General features: G+C 49.3%; 2 protein-coding genes across 9 annotated transcripts in view; one reads left to right on the top strand and one right to left on the bottom strand.

Moving 5' to 3' along the window:
* RECQL5 (RecQ like helicase 5) overlaps positions 1-2,292 on the top strand; it is a 36,092-nt gene extending 33,800 nt beyond the window's left edge. For 4 of the 7 annotated variants that reach the window (XM_021288465.2, XM_021288464.2, XM_065034089.1 and 1 more), the window contains exons 18-20: positions 104-355; positions 868-940; positions 1,036-2,292. In XM_021288465.2, the coding sequence (XP_021144140.2) occupies positions 104-355; positions 868-940; positions 1,036-1,157 (447 nt within the window). In that variant the 3' untranslated portion in view covers positions 1,158-2,292. The remainder of the gene's footprint in view (positions 1-103; positions 356-867; positions 941-1,035) is intronic. The other 3 variants (XM_005503070.4, XM_065034091.1, XM_065034090.1) reach the window with 1 other exon arrangement.
* Positions 2,293-2,476: 184 nt separating this feature from the next.
* The window catches only part of LOC102087448 (unconventional myosin-XVB), a 29,093-nt gene continuing 12,658 nt past the window's right edge, over positions 2,477-18,911 (bottom strand). For both annotated transcript variants that reach the window (XM_065034084.1, XM_065034085.1), the window contains 29 exons: positions 18,144-18,401; positions 17,561-17,663; positions 17,071-17,238; positions 16,585-16,774; positions 16,363-16,453; positions 15,608-15,830; positions 14,343-14,458; positions 13,772-13,831; positions 13,454-13,529; positions 12,842-12,960; positions 12,473-12,591; positions 11,873-12,014; positions 11,622-11,733; positions 11,149-11,309; positions 10,761-10,873; positions 10,601-10,664; positions 10,284-10,356; positions 9,841-9,917; positions 9,421-9,497; positions 8,717-8,847; positions 8,029-8,123; positions 7,677-7,754; positions 7,249-7,357; positions 6,771-6,919; positions 6,240-6,367; positions 5,140-5,273; positions 4,533-4,666; positions 3,940-4,080; positions 2,477-3,687 (listed from right to left, as the gene is read on the bottom strand). In XM_065034084.1, coding sequence (XP_064890156.1) covers positions 3,628-3,687; positions 3,940-4,080; positions 4,533-4,666; positions 5,140-5,273; positions 6,240-6,367; positions 6,771-6,919; positions 7,249-7,357; positions 7,677-7,754; positions 8,029-8,123; positions 8,717-8,847; positions 9,421-9,497; positions 9,841-9,917; positions 10,284-10,356; positions 10,601-10,664; positions 10,761-10,873; positions 11,149-11,309; positions 11,622-11,733; positions 11,873-12,014; positions 12,473-12,591; positions 12,842-12,960; positions 13,454-13,529; positions 13,772-13,831; positions 14,343-14,458; positions 15,608-15,830; positions 16,363-16,453; positions 16,585-16,774; positions 17,071-17,238; positions 17,561-17,663; positions 18,144-18,401 — 3,501 coding nt within the window. In that variant the 3' untranslated portion in view covers positions 2,477-3,627. The remainder of the gene's footprint in view (positions 3,688-3,939; positions 4,081-4,532; positions 4,667-5,139; positions 5,274-6,239; positions 6,368-6,770; positions 6,920-7,248; positions 7,358-7,676; positions 7,755-8,028; positions 8,124-8,716; positions 8,848-9,420; positions 9,498-9,840; positions 9,918-10,283; positions 10,357-10,600; positions 10,665-10,760; positions 10,874-11,148; positions 11,310-11,621; positions 11,734-11,872; positions 12,015-12,472; positions 12,592-12,841; positions 12,961-13,453; positions 13,530-13,771; positions 13,832-14,342; positions 14,459-15,607; positions 15,831-16,362; positions 16,454-16,584; positions 16,775-17,070; positions 17,239-17,560; positions 17,664-18,143; positions 18,402-18,911) is intronic.

Below are 18,911 nucleotides of genomic sequence, written 5' to 3'. Positions count from 1 at the left end.
AGGACACTGCAAAGATTGATGTCCTCAGAAGGTAGCAGCTGCTTTGAAGTGTAACGCTGCCATGGGAGCTGATGGCTTTGGTTTTCTTCTCTCCTACCTCCAGGATATGGAAAGTCCTGCAACAAAGCGGTTACGGACAGTGGCAAAATCTTCTATTCTGTCCCAGCCGGAAAGCAAAAGTGTTGGTCCAACAAAGAAGAAGGTGACTTTTGATCCAAACTTAGCACAGTGTGATAAAGAAGGAACCAGCAAGCCCACACAGCCGGTGACCAAAGGCATGTCCCTCAAAGAGACAGCAGACATCGTTGTCAAATATTTGACTCCATTCTACAAGGGTGGCAAATTTGCTTCCAAGGTAGGACACAGCTCATGCAAAGGACACTGCACCTCCTAGTGATCTGGGGCTCCAAGAAGGGGCAGATGATCTGGATACCACATTTCATTTCCAAGTCACATCTTGCTGTGTGCTGTTTTAGTGACTCCAGGTGCAGCAACTCACCTCTCCCAAGAAAGGGGGTTTTTTGTGTGATTTAGAGTGGTATCATGTTGGTTCCAGACTTGCGATTGTTCATCCTTTCTTACTCCCATAAGTTTTTAAGAACTGCCGTCTGCAGTAGGCAACAGATCTGGTTCGGTTTTGGTGTAGTTTACGGGATGTGTTGTGTTCTGTAAGGCAGCACGTGTGTGCATGTGCTCTCCAGCGCTGCAGGGTCAGGTGTATTTGCAGGTTTGCAACACCCCTGGAGTCTAAATCTATGACTAGATTGTGCTAGAAACGGCCTGTGCTAAGGGTGAGACAAACGTGGAAACGGTCTGGTGAGGTAACCAACATCTGCTTTCTGCTCTTTCTCTTGCCCAATTCTGCAGGATCTGTTCAAGGGCTTTGCTCGGCACCTGTCTCACTTACTGACTGAAGAGCAGAACCCTGACTGCAGGACCGGTGAGTTGGGAGCTGGAGTGAGCACCAAGAATCTTGGCTTCTTTTGATGCTAAATGTCTTTAGAGGGGGTAGATGTCTTACCTATCATCTCAAAGGTGGTGCTTCCTCTCTTGCAGTGAAGGAGGAAGCACAGAGACTCATCAAGGAGTTTTTCAAAACAAGAGTCAGGTGTGAGAGCGAGACAGACTGGCGGGAGCTGCAGCGCTTGGAGAGCTGATCCTTGTGTCGTGTTGGCTGTCTTCCTTTCTCCAGCAGTGGGACCAGGGGATCTTGAAGAACTCAGCCGCGGGGGGTTTCATGAAACTGCAGAAGTGAGCTATCTTTTCCCTCTGCATTGTTGCTCACTTCTTTCCTTTGTGATTTGCACTTTCAGGAATGAGTTTCTGAGAATTTATGGAGAGTTCCTCTAACAACCAAGGTACTGAAGCCCTCTGGTACCAAGAGGTGTGAAGTCTGCATCTGCTGTGTAGGTCAGGGCTGCTGCCTCAGGTGTTGTGCAGTGTCTCCAACCTCTGCTCCCCGCAGCAGTCTGGGAAGGGCTCAGACTCTGGGACTCTGGTTTGAGGTGACATCTTGCTTCCTTGATGGCTCTTCCTCTTGCTCCCCCGTCTCTTAGTTCTTATTTCAGTGTTACCAATAGAAGCCTTACGCTGCAAGTTCACGTGCTTTGCTCAGGGCTGCCTATGATGAACTTGATTGTTCAGTTCCTGTATGGAATGTTTTCCCTTGAAGGGCAGGAGGGGAGCGTTTTGTTTTTACCATGCAGGCAATGCGTACTTTCTGAAGGCAGAGAAACTCAGATTCTTTTTCTTTTAATCTTTTTTTTTAACTTTGTCTAGTTCTGACTGTCCTTTAATTTAAGCGGTGATGCTCTTTCAGTATTAACCTCTCCAATAGTGGCATGAAGGTTGCCAACAGTTTTCCAGCATTTGCTTGTAACCCCTAAAGCCATATTTGCTCCCTGTGCCTCACCCACAGTCTGCAATAGAAAGGGCAATGCTGCTGTTACAGCTGGTGAAGGCACTGCTGTGACCCTCAAACTGACACTGCAGTGCCCCTGCTGCTATGATTATATAAGGACCTGAACCTCTGGGTATCAGCAGGGTTGAAATGACCCAGTTCCCTGGCACAAGTCCTGTCTGTTGGGTTTTTGTTGGGTTCTGTATTGTTCCATGCCTGTAGAGGATGGTGGCCTCAGGCACTAGTGCTGCTAGAGGAACCTGCAGCCAGAGGCCATCACACAGGCTTTTGGGTCACTGTACTCAACACTTGTATTTTTTAAAAATGTACTGAAGGGTACGTGCAGAACTGACAATAAAGCAATGTTACTGCCTGGGTGAACTTCTCAGAAACGCTTTGCTTGTCTTGGCAATCAGGGGCCTCCCAAAAGGGCAGGTTAAGGCATGGGGTTGTGTGACAAAGTGCTTTATCACAATGTGAGACATTTCTAACCAGAAATAAGGCATAAGGCAGCAAAAGCTCAGAGAAAGAGGAGGGGAATAAGTTAATCTTCAGCGATCTTCTCTATTCCTTTCTTTCACATTGCTGCAGTTCTTTACCCAGCCTTGCAGTAGCACAGCTGAAGGGGAAGATGGAACATACTTCAGGTAAGACCTCACAGGCCGTAGCGAGCAGCACTTGAAGGGAAGATGCTGTAGCTACTGTTGGCATCAGCTCACCAGCAAGAAGGTGGCTGTGCGCCACACTTGCGTTGAGCAGCCTCGGGTCTGTCCTGTTCCCAGCCAACAGTGACAACCTTTTCCTCAAGCTTTGCCAGTTACCTGCAGGTCAGTCAGCTTCAAAATATCTCTATGTGATTATTTTATTGCAATCTCCTAAAGTGAAGTTACTTTTCAGTTCAGTAGGACAGCTGTATCAATAAAAATAAGTTAAGCAGTTTTGTACAACCCAGGATGCTCTACTGTGATACAAGCTCCATTTGAATACGCTTTCTCCAACGGGCATGGAGCCACCATTGAGTGTGACAGCTGCACAGGCATGACTGACTTCTTTATAGTAGAGGGAAACATATGCATATAATTATGTCAGTAAGCAATTAATTACAATAAACTTTCTTACCATTGCAGCTCAATCTGTGCCCCAGCATATATGTTAATTTTATATTAACACTGATCTGCTTTGCAATTAAGATGCTTTCTACAAGCTCCTGCTTCACAAATCCTGCCACAGGGCCTCTTGCATATCAGTACAAACAGCTGGCCTGTGGGAAACACCAGCAGCCAGTGCAGTCATTTCATAGCCTCAGCTTTGCGTTGTGATACGCAAATCTCTAGCCAGCATCAGTTTTTGTTCGTGTTAATTAATTCAAAATAGAAGAGAACAGTCCTACACTGCATAGCTTGGAGGCAATTTCTTGCATCGGTTCAGCTGCTGTGTTGGAACAGGCTGTGGAAAAGCAACGGTGTGGCAAGGGGGTCGTGGTTTGTTTAGCCAGTGCATGTGTCGCTTCAAGGAAGAGTGCTTGGGGACGGAATGGCAGGTCACAGGGGGTGAGGTTAAGGTCCAGTCTGTCAAAAACCACTGTGGTGGCAGTCCTAGAAAGCAGCTGTCTGAGGTCGTGGATGTCTTTTGGAAGAGTCCTTCTCAGAAGACAGGGCTGGGAGCATTGAACAAGCTCAAAGGGAAAACAGTGCTGATTTGCTTGGGCTTTCTCTTCCTCTTAGGCTCTAGTGATGCAACTCTGTCTTATCCAGGATGACAACAATCATGTGGTACATTTCTTTAGCCTGTCAAAACACAAATCAGGATCAGTCATTCTCTGCCCCAGAAATGGCTGCTTCTCATAATTAAATATTCCCATAAGTCACTTTCCATAATTAAATATCAGGTTGGTGCTGGAACAAAGGTGCACTTTGGTGTCCCCATCCACCTCTGGGACAGAAAAGCAGCAGGACCATCTCCTAGCAGGGGCTCAGCTGGGCCATGGAGGGCAATTTCTGAATCGCCAGGAGGAAGCAGTAGGTCTGGGCTGATCTCACCTGTGACAGTTCAAGCCACATAGTCTTGGGGCTGGCAGCCGAGCCGTAGTTCAGTTCTATGCCGGGCAGCCCACCGTCAGAGCTTGGTCGCAGGGTTCGCATCCTCTGCAGCTCATTCAGTGGAATGACACAAGAGATTGCCTGTGTAAGGAGAAAAAACACAAAACACTCGGGTGCAGTGCTTACAAATAAAACCATCTGGTTTCTCACCTGAGAAGGATTCACCTCAAGAGCTTACTGAAAGTTGAGGCAAGGACTGGGTCACAGGGCAGGGCATACAGAACACAGGGCAGGCTCCTGGTGCCTGCGTGTCTCTAGAACTGCAAGACTGGGACAAACAGGACTGTGACCTTCACTTAGTTTTACAGTGAACCATTCTTGTTAGCGTGATCACTGGACTAACAAAAGAGCACATGGCAGTATTAACTGTTCCACCATTATTGTCACTTGCTTTGGGCTAGGGCTGTTTAACGTTAGAGTGGCTGTGATGCAGGTTAATACAGTCTCTTCCTGCACAAGTTCTTCTAAAAGTCAAAGGCAACATCTGACAGACATCAGGGCTCTGGACTCAAGGGAGGAATTATCTGGCATACCTGGGTGGTGCCATCCACCACGATGATATCGTCTTTATTCACGCCAAAGAAGCAGGGTACAGAGATTGTGTTGTCACTGATTCTCTCTACTAAGTAGGTGGTGTAGCCAAAGAAAGGCAATTTCATCGCATGCTCTGTAAGAAAGCAGAAGGTGGCTTTCAGGCAGCAGCTTCCAACCTGCAATCTGCTGTGCCAACCTGGTCAAAAGCTGCAAGAGTTGCCAAGCTTTTCTACATTAAAAAGTAGGATTTGACAACTTCTCCCTCCTCTCGAGGTTGCTGATACTTAATTCTCAGCAGCCTGGATGAATGTCCCATTCTTTTCCAACCAGAAAACAAACGTGCAGCCAGAATATCAATTAAAACACAACTTTTACAGAGCTCTGAAAGCTCTGAAAGTCTGCTACAGACTTCTACAAAAGAAGTGGGACTTCTACCCTGGTCACCATGCTTGGGTCCTGGTGCCAATCTGCAGGTGGAGGTTATCAGAGCTCATTCCAGGCTCCAAGGATCCTCACCAACCTCATGAACTGTCCCAAAAGCACATTCAGAGCAACTTGCATCATGCTCAGGATAAACAGCTTAAGCAGATCTGAATGTCTCCTCACCTATGAACTGGATTTTTGCATCCACTGGCTGGAGGCGCTGCCTGGTTCTCAGCAGCACGCTGACCTGGCTCTGCACAGCCTGGGGACTGATGAAGGACTGCAGGGGCTTTGGTGTGTACTCCTTCAGCTCCTCCCTGTGCCAACAAGGAGACAGTAATTCACCCCCTGCCCAGCCAAAATGGAAAGATCAACCACAGGGATTAAGAGGGAGAAGGGGTTGTGGCAACAATTTTCAACTGAATGGCTGGGGGCAGCAGTGTGGGGAGAGCACAACAGGTTGGATCTGTATTGGATAATGTGGAAGGAAACACATCAAGACCATCATTTTCCACACGGAAGGAAGCTCTGCACCACTAACTGGTGCACTGAGAGAAACCCCTGGAGACAACAGGAGCTCCTCATGCTAGGATGGTAGCATGGAAGTAGAGCCACAGGGTGTTTCTTGTACAGGCAGTTTCAGCTGAAAAACACCTTACTCTACCCCTGCCTTGCTCCTGTTTCCCCAAAGCACCCCATGGAGCAGAGCTCCCCATGCCCAGCAGGATTGTGCCATTACACCCTGCTGCCGCTGGTGTGCAGGGATCGGATAGAGACGTTACCCCCATTCTAAGTGCATAAGGATACGGGAAGGAAGGAGTGTGAAAACACAGCTCAGGGCTGCAGGACAGAAGCTTTCCAGTACCCAGGGACATTTTAGTTCCCATTAGGCCTCTCACTACAGATTTCAAGTGCCCAGCATTGAAAACTCTGGCACTTGTGAGAAAGAACAAAGGAGCATTCATCCCAGCTATAAGCTCATGCACTTTCTTCTTGATATTACAGACACACAGCAGTCAAAAGAATGTCCATGTCACCCTCATGACCCTGAACTCAGGAGGAGTCACATAGGAAATGTGGATCAGAGAGTCGGTATCAAGAGTGTGAACAGGAGGTGAATCTACTTGATGGGCAGGAGTCAGTCACTAAGTAGTGACGTTAATTAGTAGTTTCTGTTCTCCAAAACAGTCCATTCCTTAATTATACAGAGTATAATTAACCTAACTAACCCCTGTGGTGCCAACAGCCATTAGAGATAGAGACCCACCCTGAGACAAACATACCTGGAGGGAGCAGAGTTCTGCTGCTCTGATTTGGCCCAGTGCTGGAGCAATGCCAAAGTGCACACCTGCATCTCCATTTCTTTACTACGGATCAATAGTATCTTCCCATTCAGGTAATCCCACAGAATCTGAGAGACAGCACAGCAAAGAGGCCTTTGTTAAACCTTCCAGAAGGAACGTGCAGGTCTGGGCAGCACCAGGCTGCAGAGACCCACATCCTGCACCTTGCTGATAACACAGCCAGCTCAGGCTGATAACATTAAAATAGAGGCTTTCTGGGCTCAGGAAGAGCATGCAGAACCACAAAAATCTATGTCTGAACAGTACAGCTTACAGGCTAGGCCTACAGGAGCACTGCCTTCCTTGCATCCATAGCTTCAGTTATTAGTCATTCCCAGAAAGAGCACACAAAGATGATCAGCCACAGCCTTCCCATGTGTTCAGCCCCCTTGGGACATTCCTGTTGGCCTGGACATTAACTCTGCCCCTGCTAGGGAGGTTACTGTGGCACACACTGCCCTTGTGGCTTACCTGTCCATAATGGACATCAGTATAAAATTTGTTCTCAAAGTGCAGAGGTATCCTCCAGATGAGCCTGCGTAAAGTCACAGTGACCAACTTGTCCTCCAGCAGGTAATCGTGAATATACTCCACCGATCGTATTGGCCTCTCCATTTTATCTACATGTTTACGCAGAGAGAGGGTCGTCACTCCTGGAGCTGGGGCAGGACCCCTCCTGCACACCTCTGTTCCACCCTGCCCTTACGACTCCCAGCATCAGCCGTTCCAAAGGGGCACAGACCCACACAGACACACACACGTCTTCCAGGAACACGCAACACAGTCCCTGAGAAGGCACAATCCTGAATCCTGATAACAGAGGAAATGTGCTGAAGAAGAACCTCCCCAGAGCCAGCAAGGGTTAGGGAACTATTCAAGACAGTATCTGTGGTAATCCCTGTTGGAGAAACTGCTTTAAGAAGGAATCTATATGCTACTCTCTACTTGCCAAGATTATTGCTCTCACTCCTGATGGCAAGAAGAACAAATTCCTGTATCTCTTCCTGTTCACCTGCTCCCATCTGTTCACAGATCTCCTGCAAGAGCTCCTTGGCCACCTGAAGCAAGGAAAGAAGCAGATAAATACTGTGGCCAGGCAAGTCCAGAGCAGCCTCAGGGCAGTTAGACACACCAGGCTTGTTAGAGGGCAGCAGTGTGGCTCTGGCCGTTGCACAAAGCCGCAAGCTGGGGGAGGCATCCCCACATTGCACAGGCCCTGCAGAGATCTGCTGCTCCAGGGATGCCCAGAGACTGAGTGGGAAACTATCACAGCACTATGGGATGCACAAGCCAAGCCCAAGGTTTTGACAGATAAGATAGTTCCTTGGTGTGGCTCGGAGTCCAGATCAATAAAGAAATTCAACATAGAAAACTCACAGTGAATGTCTTGATTCTGGAGAGGTATTCCACGTCTCCGGGCATCAGTATGACTAGCCGGCGGGCACCACGCCCCTTCTGCAAAGGACAGTCTTTAGGCAGCAACACATGCAGGATCGCATCAGCCCCACAATTCTTCCTTCCTCCTCATCTCTGTGTTCCACTACTTGCCCATAGTACCTGACTCTTCCCTGCCTACCCCATGGCATTGTGCTTCCCAATCCCCTTACAGACACATGCCTCGTTTCCTCTCTTGAGCACTAAGCACCCCTGCAACACTGCACGTGGCACCCCCTGCAAGCCTCTGTCCTCCCTCTCTTCCCAGCGTCCCCATTTCTCTGCCCCTCAATACCAGCAGTGCCTCTATCTCCACAGGGAAGGGAAGGTGGCGACGGCCTCCGTACATGAAATTTTTCCGCAGGTTGCTCTGGCAGATCTTGGCAATATCTGCAAGAAAAGAAGAACGCTTTATGTGCTGAGCCAAAAAGAGGACTAAGCATTGTCTTCTGTGGTCTTACATCATCCTGGCTGTGCTGAACTTATCCCAGGGCCACTGCTACGAGAGGAAAGAGACTCTCTCCCAGAACATACCCAAATCAGGAGCGTCAGCCCCAAACAGCATCCAGGGCAGCAGGAGAACACAGGAATTACAGGATAGAAGAACAAGAACCCTCTTCTCTGGCAGAATTCTAACCCAGATACCTCACAGCTGATGACTCTGGAAGACTACAGTCTGCCTTTCCCCCAGGGTCTAGCTGTCAAACTGGACCTAAGCCACAGGGCTAAGCTAAGCCTCGGGCAGACACACAATTCCACCTTGCCTGGAGGAAGATGCAAACAGAGACACTAGAGATACAAAGCAGACTCTTGCCTGCAGGCTCATGTCCCTCAGTACCCAGCTCATTTGTCCTGCCTAACAGGATAAGGGAGATGTTCTCACTGGACCGTGTCCTCATCTGGATCCTGTCTTCTTTCTTTGACCACTAGGCCTTAGTAACAAGGGGGCAGCCGTTTATTTTACAGGACACAAACAGTCATACCATGGTGGGTGCTGGATGGATCACTGCTGGCTAGCTGCAGAAACTTGGTGGCATAGGGCATTAGGATGTTGGAGGGGAGGAAGTATCCAGTTAGCAGGTTTAGGAGCAACCAGCCGCGCAGCACGCTCTCCCTGCAGGACAGAAAGAACTGTGGGCACCTTGGAACAAGACAATTTCTGCTCCAAGCAGCTCAAAGTGAGGCTCTGCCCTTCTGAACACTTTTGGGAGGTGGCAGAAAATGAGGTGTGGCCCCTGGTCAGAGGTTTCTTATGCTGAGGAAGGGATCTACTCAGTTATTCCAACAGCAAACAAAGAATGGGAGTAGTCAAGGTCACTCTGATGTCACTGCAACCATATCGCAGGGCAGTGTGGGGTCAAGCCAGTCCTAAGTGTTGTGTCAGTTCCCTAGGGCTGTGATGAGGAAATCAGGGCTCTGAGCAGCACCATGGCCGGGAGCTACCAGGAATGTTTACCAGTGCCCAGACATATCAGCAGCCACAGATACAAGGACAAACATCCTGTGAAGTGAAAAAACCAAACCCAGCAACTGGCTAAATCACCCGAGTGCTCAGCAAAAGTCCCAATAACTGAGCAGCTGAGGATAACGCATCATTACAGGGCAGCCTCTGCCCTGGTCCAGCTGTCCATGCAGGCAGTTCCCCTCTGTCTGTGCAAGCACAGGAGCTGATAGTGCTGGTACTCACTGGTTAGGGTTGTGGGTGACCTGTTTGATGACCTGGCAGTACACTTCATCATGCAGACTCTCCTTCTCCTTGCAAAGCTGCATTCAGAGAGGAGAAGACAGTGTCAGAGAGAAGATGAGGCCAGAGAGGCCTCAGGTTGTCTTCGTGCCCTTCCTCTCCCAGCTCCAGAGCCCTGCCAATGTGGCTTAAAGATTGGACTTTGCAATGTCTGGTCTGTAGTGCTGTCTAGGCCCAAAAGAGAGGCAGGTTATACCCTCATCCAGACAGTGATGTCCAGGAAAACCATTTACATGCAAATGCTCCTGTTTTTCAATTAGCCTCTCTGTTTCAGCTCCCTCTCTCACATGGGAGGTTGCATTATGGCTCTCCCTGCTCTCTCCCTTCCCAGCAAGATTTTGGCCCTTCATTCCCATCACAAACCTGAAGGATTTCATAGATGCATTCAACATCATTCTGGTTCTTGAGCTTTGGTTGATCTCCCATGAACCGCATCAGAGCTGCAAAGCAAAGGCTGGCACTTAGGTCTTAGCAGAAGCGATCCTGCCATGGGGCAGGCAGCAGACTAGAAAATGTCCTGAAAGCTTTTCTTCTCCAGGCTCGCACTGGACATGTACGCAGTGGGGCATCAACCCAGGTAGTGTGTGCATCAAGTGCAAAGTGTCCAAGAACATAGTGCATTTTCCCGGATGCTTCCAGCAGGGACAAAAGTGGTTATTAACTAGAGAAATGTCTTAAAAGGGCCCCTCCTCTCACAGCTTTTGTTTCCTGCTCTGGGCTCTGTGATGCCTACGTGATGCCATCAACACCATCCCACTCGCCCCCACTCCAGCCTCTGCAGTGTTGTGTCCTAGGGAGATACTTACTCTTGAAGTTCTTCGTAGCAAGCTCATTCAGCTCACTGTCAGAGTACCGGAGCAAAGACTCCTGGAGTGGGACCTGCAGGGTCAGAATACGAGGGTAAGATGAGGAGACAGATCACGGAGAGCTGTGCTGCAGGCTTCACAAATGACACAAGCTCCCAGTATCTTGCAGGCAGCACTGAGGAGCAGAGGCCACCCACACTCCTCCAGAGACTGCAGCCAAGGATCTGCCCTCTGTGCTTTTGCCATGTAGGGACAAAGCTGGAGGCAGCGCTGGAGCTGAGGTTCTGGCTGTAGCCAAGGAGAGAGACTGGGCTCACCTTGGTGTGTTGGACCAGCTCAGCTGCACTTTTCTTCTCAGCAGGTGTTCCCTTCAGTCCCTGCCTAGACAGAGGAGAGAGAAAATGCAACCTAAGAAGTATCCCCAGAAATGGCTTGGTCCTGCATATGCCTTTTCAGGAAGGTTCACAGCCTACTCACAGGGAGCGAGCCTCTCGGAAGTAGGCTGCGGCAAAGTCCATCATGGTGTAGTGATCACCGGCAGGGACTAACATGGTGCTGCTGGGTTCTGATGTCAGGCTGGGAACAGAACTCTGCAGAGACAGGCAACAAACCCACCCTGAAAAGTCAGCTGAGGAACTGCAGTGTGTATTCTCCTCACCTGCCAGACCTGGGAAGGCCTCATCAGTGTGTGGTGCCTCCCGCTCCCACTGTAATACTGTAATTTGAGTGTCTATCTGCAAAGATTAAGCAGTCATTTTCTTTCCTCTGGCCTTGGACATCAGACACTACTGGGGCTGCAGATGCACTCTGGCAGCTCCCACAGAACTTGTCCATGTCCCCTGTCAGCTCCCCAAGGACAACTCACCTCTTTGCTGTTGTCCCTGCTCTCTGAGGAAGCTTTCACGCCCTTCCGCAGCTCTCCACATCTGTCCATGCTGGTGCTGAGGTAATCAGGGGCTGCAGCCAGTTGCACCAGGCTGGTGGGGAAGATACCACAGCGGCCACCAGTGGAGCCGAACTGCCAGCCTGCAGAAATAGTGAAGAAAGAGTCAAGAACCGCGGCAGCTACCAAGAGAAATGAGCAGTGAAGCAGCCTGCAGGCAAAGGAGAGCAGCACACTCTGACCAGGCTTTTCTGCGTCCTCTGTAACTGGCAGCTAGGACTAGGTGAGCCACCATCAGAGAATCGTAGAGCTGGAGGTGACTATGCCAGCCCAAAACAGTCTGATTTCCTCTCGTTTGCTTGACAGCAGCTTGTAGAGCTCCTGGGCACCATGGGTCCAGCAGGGCCTTGAATCCAGTCCCCACCTCTCCTGCCAATCTCAACAAACTCCCTCACCTGGCTCCACGCCTTGCATAGGCAGTAACTCAATGAGATCACCCTTCTTGAAGCTAAGAAGGCTCTTGTCATCCGTGATGTAGCTGCGCAGAGCAACAACGTAGTTGGTGTCCTGGGGAAAAAAAAGTGATGGGGTGGTCTAATCTCATTCTCAGGATGTGAAGGACTCAGACTATATCATCCCATGGACCCTCTCATGTCCGTGTGGGAAACCACCTTCATTCCCTGTTTCACTACAGCCACTCTCTCACCTGCCTCAGCTCCTGGATGAAGAGTTCCACCATGGCCTTGATGCACGGAGCCTTCGGAGAGTGCAGGAAGAGCTGCTCTGTCTTCAGAGAGAACTCCAGGCCATTGCTGCCCTTCAGTTCCACTGACAGCACATCTGCAAAGCTGAGAACACAGCCAGCTTGCTCAGGCTCCTTCTGCCAGAACTGGGGATGCAGCATGTGGCGATTGGAGCTCATTCCAAGGACTGGGAATGGAGACAGGCCTCAGCAGGCTCCAGAGGGTGACCATTCACCAGCATTGTGTTACAACAGTAGCAGCAGCGTAGGCTGCTCATGGCTTTCACCATGCCACCCTGAGGACCTCCCTTCTGATGACAAGCATGGAGCTGACTCACACCTAGCGCTCACTTATTGCAAGCAAAGCATAAGGTAGGAAGGAAAGGAAAAGGCCAGAGTCATTAGAAGGAAGGTCAGTGAGTCACAACTGGCCTGGGACAATACCAGAGAGCACAGCACAACCAGACGATTTTCAGCTCACCTGTTCAGTCTGTCTCCTACACTCTGAAACATCCTGCAAATGACCAATCATCATCCTGCAGCAATCAGTGCCCTTTTGCTCACCTGTAGCTGTGAAGAATCTTCAGGTGCTCAGGATTATAGCCAGCTGCTTTCACGACCTTCAGCAGCCGCATGCCCCGGTGAGAAACACCCAGGATCTGGACATCACTTCCATTTTCACCCTGTAAGGGAAGTGCAGCAAAGAACATCAAAAGCTCCATCCCACCTGGACAGGATGCAGCAGGGGAAGAAGATGCCACCATATGTACCATGAAGGAGGTCCTGGGCTGACAGAGGTGTCAAACCCGGGTAAAGGAGACTCAGAAGAATGAGTGAAGTATGGCCAGGCAGGGAGACAGAAAGAGATCCCAGGTGAACTAGAGCCACACAGCCAAAGCAAGTCCAGGGTCTGGTGAGAAGATTAAGACTCACGTGAACTGGGAAAAGGCGGGAGAAATAGTTAGCCCAGTTATCCCGAGCAGCCAATACAATCCTCTTCTTTATCCCATCCTCCTGAATGGACTGGACATCATTGCCAACTCGGAACTCCACTAGAAAGGATACAAAGCAGATACTTTATCAGTAAAACAAAGATGGCCAAGCCTTCCTCTGCCCAGGGACTCATTCCCACCAGTCCTCCCCAGCAGAGCAACAAAGAACGTGCAGAGGCAAAACCATACCACATTACTTGCACACACCAGCCTAATACTAGTTTCTCTCCCCCTTAACATGAAGCTCCTGTGGATTTTGAGACAACTCAAAATCCCATCCTTGGGCCTCAGTTTCCTCTTCCCACAGTAAACATGCCAGAATTAAGTGTTTCTGGCTCAGAGAAATTTCAGGGCCATTTTCTGGCCATTTAGAATAAACAAACGTTCCTACACTGCACTACACAGCGCACACAGATGTGCTTTATTGATGCAGTAACAAACATTTCTCCTCTGTCCTAAGTCCTGCCTGAAAGGGCTTGGAGGCTGGTTTGTCACTTCAAATCAAAAGCTGGGATGGGCCCAGGGAGAAAGGGATGATGGGGCTGTTAATTACTCAGCAGGTCTTTCATCTTGCGCTTCTCCTCCCTGGAGATCCGAAGACAGGAATCGGAGAAGGTGTCACGCAGGATCTGCAGAGGAAGGAAACAGAGAATTCCATTGAAAAGGCCACATCTGAGTGTGTTGGAGCATCTGAAGCTGTTAAACAGACCGAGTTTGAGAGGAGTGAGCAGGCACTTGACCGGATGGACCTGGAGAAGAAACTAACACTGCTAGGGATGCAGAAGCAAAGGCAACTTAAGCAATGTCATTATGGAGTCTTCTGTCCCCAAACAGAGAGACAACAGGCCTTGAGTCACACACCAGTACGTACCTGTTGGCACAGCAAGTTCAGACAGTAAGGGTGACTGAAATTTTCTTTAGGGTAAAACACCTGCAAGAGGAGGATAAAAACAATAGTAATGTTACAGATGTTTACAGATGTTGCAGAAATAGCTCCCCAGGGATGTTTTGTAATCCACAGGTCTTACTGCTGGAGAGGAGTGAGTCCATCGCTAAGGGCAGGCAGAGAATAGACACTGTGAATGTAAACAGAAGGACTGGGAGCAAAGGACCAAAAGTAAAGTGGTGAGACCCTGGGATGAACCCTGGTCAGTTCAGTGCACTCTCCAATACACAGTTTTAAACACATTTGTACTATTTGAAAAGGAAAGCACCAGGTAAAAACAAATTTACTTCATTTGTAGATCTTTCAGTGCTTTACAGGGGAAGGAAAGGACAGGGTGGGAAACTAAGGCACCAGAGTAGGACCCAGATCCCCTGCCTCTGACTCCTCCCAGAACTATTTTTATGCTCTTATATCACACTGTGTGCAAAAAATTATTTTAATTAAATGTGGGATCAGTTCCCTCCCCCATAGCCAGCCCTCAGCTCACTAATTGTACCTCTTTACGCAGAAAGATTTTCCAGGCAGGGTTGTCATAGGAAAAGCTGACACTGGTAGCAAGCTTGTACAACTGGGTCTTGATACCATCATCATCTGCTACTGTTACAGTAGAGTCTGTGTGAAGAGGAAAAGCAGTGAAGATGGGTTTTGCTGACTACAGGCTCACCTGCCAAGGACCTACTGAGAGAAAGGGGACAGTGCCATGTTCCTGACTGAAGATAACTGCCAAGAACCCTCTTGAAGGTCAGTGATCAGCTAACGTGAACACATGCACAAAACAGTCATCATAGATAATCGAGAAATGTAGTAGTTCAGTTAAGCTATTTCTACATTCCTATTCAAAAGCAAGTAGGGACTTTTCAAGCTAATGCAGTTATTTTCATTTACTTTCATAGGACTTCCTAAAGATCAATTTTTTTAAGTGAGAGGGGGAGTGAAACAGGGGCGTGATTTCATACCAGGGAAACTGATGCAGGATGGAGTCCTGCAGTAATGTGCTTGACTGACTGTTCATTGCATGTTATGTGATCCTGACAAGAGTTTTAAACAGCTTGAAATATATTGGTACATGTCTCCAAAACAGCAGCAAAGTATAAAATGAATTAAGGCTCCAGGCCAGGCTCCCACTGCAATTCAGAGGCAAAGCCTAGGACTGAATAACACTTCCAATCTCCTGCTGAGAAACATTAGCTATGCCATTTTTCAGGTACAGCACCCAGACACTCCTTGTATGGCCATTGTCCAAAGTCTCTCAGGCTCTCATTAGCTCTCTGAGAAACATTGCCTCATTCCTCAGTCTGTCTCTAAAGACTCTCCAGAGGCTCTAGAAGATAAAACACGTGGCTTCCCATTCCTCACCTGTCTGAAGTCCATCCATTGAATTGCAATTTGCTAAAGTATTTATGCTTCAGATAAGCAATAAAATATATTGTGAACTGGACCTTGATAAGCTGTAGCCCAAAGGTCCTTTCTGGTTTTAGCTGCATTTTTCAGAGGAAGCCAGCTCCTCCTTCATCATATGTGCCTGACATGCTGCACTGCGCTGGGAAGAAAGGGAAGAGCTGGGAAGTGCCACACTGAGTGCTGGGCCAGACTGGAACTGTGACAGCTTCTTTGATTTCACACAGCCCATCCAGTCGTTGGCCAGCTGGCCGATGACAGAACATGAGCTGTGACTCTCTGAGGCCACAGGACTGATTCTGACCCCATCCTCTCCCCCCCGCCCCTGCTACCAAATCCCATTTGGGTGAAGTCGATACTCACCCTTCCCTGTGGAGTCCTGAGAGCCTTGGTTCCCAGGCGGGGGAGGCGAAGGCAGTGGTGGGGCAGGAGGGGGAGAAGGAGGGGCCTGGGCACCTGGTGGGGTACTCTCCCCGCTGAAGACTGACAGGAGAGGCAACTGCTTCTCCTTGATAGAGCTGGAAGATGTGCCCGGCTTGGGCTTGAGAGGTGGAGGTGTTTTCTTCTCTTGTGGCATCGGGGATGGCTGCAGGACAGAATGGATGGGTCAAATGGTTTTGCTCTGCATTACTGTGCTCTGTCCTGACACTGCTGTTACAAATCATCCCTAGGGCGGTAGTCCAACCCTAGAAGCAAGTTCTGTGTGAATAGGGGTACCAGGACTTTCAAATCAGCACATGATCTACAAACAGATGAAGATTAAGCAAACAAAGGTGCAGAGAACCAAGTATGTGAGATAGAATCCTCCAGTTGGGAAGGGGGAAGAAAAGATACTAATGAGTCAAGACCTTGGTGCCAAATGTGGGGAATATGAGTCGCTTGCTTTCAGATCAGTCTTAAACATACCACAATAGAATTTGCTGCTCCAAAGCCTTTTCTCCAGGACCTCAAGTGACTTCACAGACTGGAACCCAGCCTAGCATGGACAGCCCCATGGTGTGAGTTCACCCAAGAAGAAATCACCTGGCTGCTACTGCACTACCAGGTAGCTCCCAAACGGTTGGACATACAGGCTCTCTTGGCTCAGTTCTTAGGTGACTGGAAAACAAAGAACTCACTGATTTGGGAGATGGGAGGTTCATCATTCCCAGCTTGGCCAGAGCCTCATTTTTGGGGTCATTCTTCTTTATAAATGGCTTGGGCACTCTCCTGCAAGGAAATGTGGAACATAGTTAACAGGGGCTGCAGAGGGGCTGTGGCCACAATGGAGCCATGTGGCAGTTCTGGGCTATAGTGCCATTCAACTCCTTCCTGCCCACCGGGGTGGCTCCCACTCTCACCTGATGGGCTCGATAGGCTGGGGCTCAGGGGCTGGCCTGCTCTGGTACATTTTGATGATGTTCCGGATCTCCCGGCTGGGTGCAGGTCGCGACTCAGGGCCTGAAGGCTTCACTACAGGTGGCTCCTTCTTCGCTTTTGGCCTCTGCTTTTTTGTGTTTGGCGCAGGAGGTGGCAAAGGGGCAGCAGGAGCTGTTGGGGATGACAACTTTAACCAACAGACCAGCAAAGACACAGGAGAAATTGCTTTGTCTCATTTGAAGCTCCATCTCTTTCACACCTATGCTGACTGGCTATGGCCTTCCCCAGCGTTGCTTTGGGATCCCACTTCTCAAAGCTTAGGCCTTCCTCTCTCTTCTCCTCTCCGGTCAAGATGCAGATTCCCATAAGAGCCAGACCCTTTCCTTCTCTGGGTATTGCCTGGCCTGATGCTCCTGGAAAGCTCCTGTTTGTCAGCCTGCTTGGGGCCCCACTGCACAGCATCTTACCTGCTTCTGCTTTAGGGCTGGGCTTCTCTTCTTCCCTCTTCTCCTGCTCCTCTTCCTTCTTCTCCTGCTCCTCTTCCTTCTTCTCCTCCTGCTTTGGCTCAGGATTTGCTGGAGGCGTCCAGGTCTTGGAAGGAGGCCTGACTTTCTTTACTCGGATCTCTTGCTCTCCTGCATAGAAAGGAGGACTTGAGCTAGTTAAACCCACAGCCAAAACCTAGCACTAATGGGGTGGTTCCCACCCTAGCATCAGTCAGCCGAAGCCTATGCTTTCCGGAAAAAAAGGAGGGTGTGGCAGTCACAAACCCAAAGATTTCTAGAAAACTGGCAACACAACCCCTCACAATCTGAATTGTAGCCAGCTGAGTGGGCTCCCAAAACTCCTGCTCCTACACAGCACCAGCAGCTCCTGCAGGTATTAGCTAGGTTCCAGACAGGGAGACAAGAACACCTCATTATGCCAGGGAGGTCGCAGGATGTGGTAGATGCTCACCCATCTTTTGAAAATATTCTCTCTTCTGCTGGAAAGTTTCCCGAGGATAGTCATCATCTTCACTGTTGGAGTACTCGTACTCATCTTCCGTGTAGTCATAAACCTGCAAGCAATTCACAACATGCTAGTTAGCACTGGCCAGCAGATACCATAGTGCACTTAAGTTCAGAGGTGATCTTCCCTTGCCAAGTTCTGATCTAGAACTTGTCCCCATCTGGAATTGTCCCAAGAGATCAGTCTCTGACCCAAGGAATCATCAACCAAGTCCAGAGAAAGTATGTTAGAGGCCAAAGACAGCTTGCTGGAAGAAAAAGAACTCAAGAGTGATGAATTTTCCTGTGGCAAAAATCAGATCAGCTGGGAATTAACTGGCCAACACTGCAGCCAAAGCTCCACAGAGCTAATGCCACCATTTAATCCTGTGTCTTAAAGACTCAGCAAGCAGAGTCTGAAAGGCATCAGTATCGCAGGTAAGCATAGCTCTCTGCTCTCTGCCAAACCACTGCCACGCTGAAAGGGAAGCAGAGCAAACACAAATCGTGACATTCAAATCAAATTCACCACCACTGTTTGTTTCTCATACCGATTCTTCTGCCTTGGCGGGTGGTTCTGGAGCCTTTGGTGGTGGTGGTGCAGCATTCTGGCTGCTGGGAGGCTTCTTGGGTTTTGGGAAAGTGGCTGGGACCGGGGCTGAGGCTGGAGCTGGGGCTTGGGCTCGTGGTGGACTTGAGACTCTTGGCTTTGAGCTCGTGAGAGGTGGTTGCCACCGCTGTTGTTGCTGCTGCTGTTGCTGCTGCTGTTGCTGGGAAATGCTCATGGCTTGAAGAGTCATCTGCTGTGCCTGGAGGAAAGAATTGCGATGTCCATGAGCTCTAGGCTACACAAGAACACCAGCCATCACTCAGGCTGTCCCATTCTTTCACTAGTAATCATCGAACACCTATATAGTCAACTGTATATTTCCCAGTGTTATGGGACAAGGCGTGTCCATGAGTCTGCTCCCACCCGGCCAAGGATGCAGAGCTCCTAACAGCACCCAAAAGACTCAGCTACCAGTGAGAGAGCTGGGACTTCCATGCACTCACAAGGACTTGTACAGAAACCAGAACACTGCAGATCTGTAGCAAATCACATCCTAAAACCACATGGGAATTACAGTTGAGGCTTCTTGGGGCCTGCTCTTGTCCCTGCTACTCACTCACCTATGGTGTTCCCATGTACACAAATGGCAAAAAAGGGGGTTCCCTCTTCTGCAGTCTTAAATAATCTCAACTTTACATAACTAATCTCCAGGACATAAGCACAGAGTGTTACAGAGCAGGCCTAACGGCAGGAGGGCAGCACATACACC

The sequence above is a fragment of the Columba livia genome, chromosome 18 (genome assembly GCF_036013475.1).
Source record: "Columba livia isolate bColLiv1 breed racing homer chromosome 18, bColLiv1.pat.W.v2, whole genome shotgun sequence".
NCBI classification, from domain to species: Eukaryota; Metazoa; Chordata; class Aves; order Columbiformes; family Columbidae; genus Columba; species Columba livia.
The sequence above is the reverse complement of the archived record's forward strand: the minus strand, read 5'-3'. Positions and strand labels throughout refer to the sequence as shown.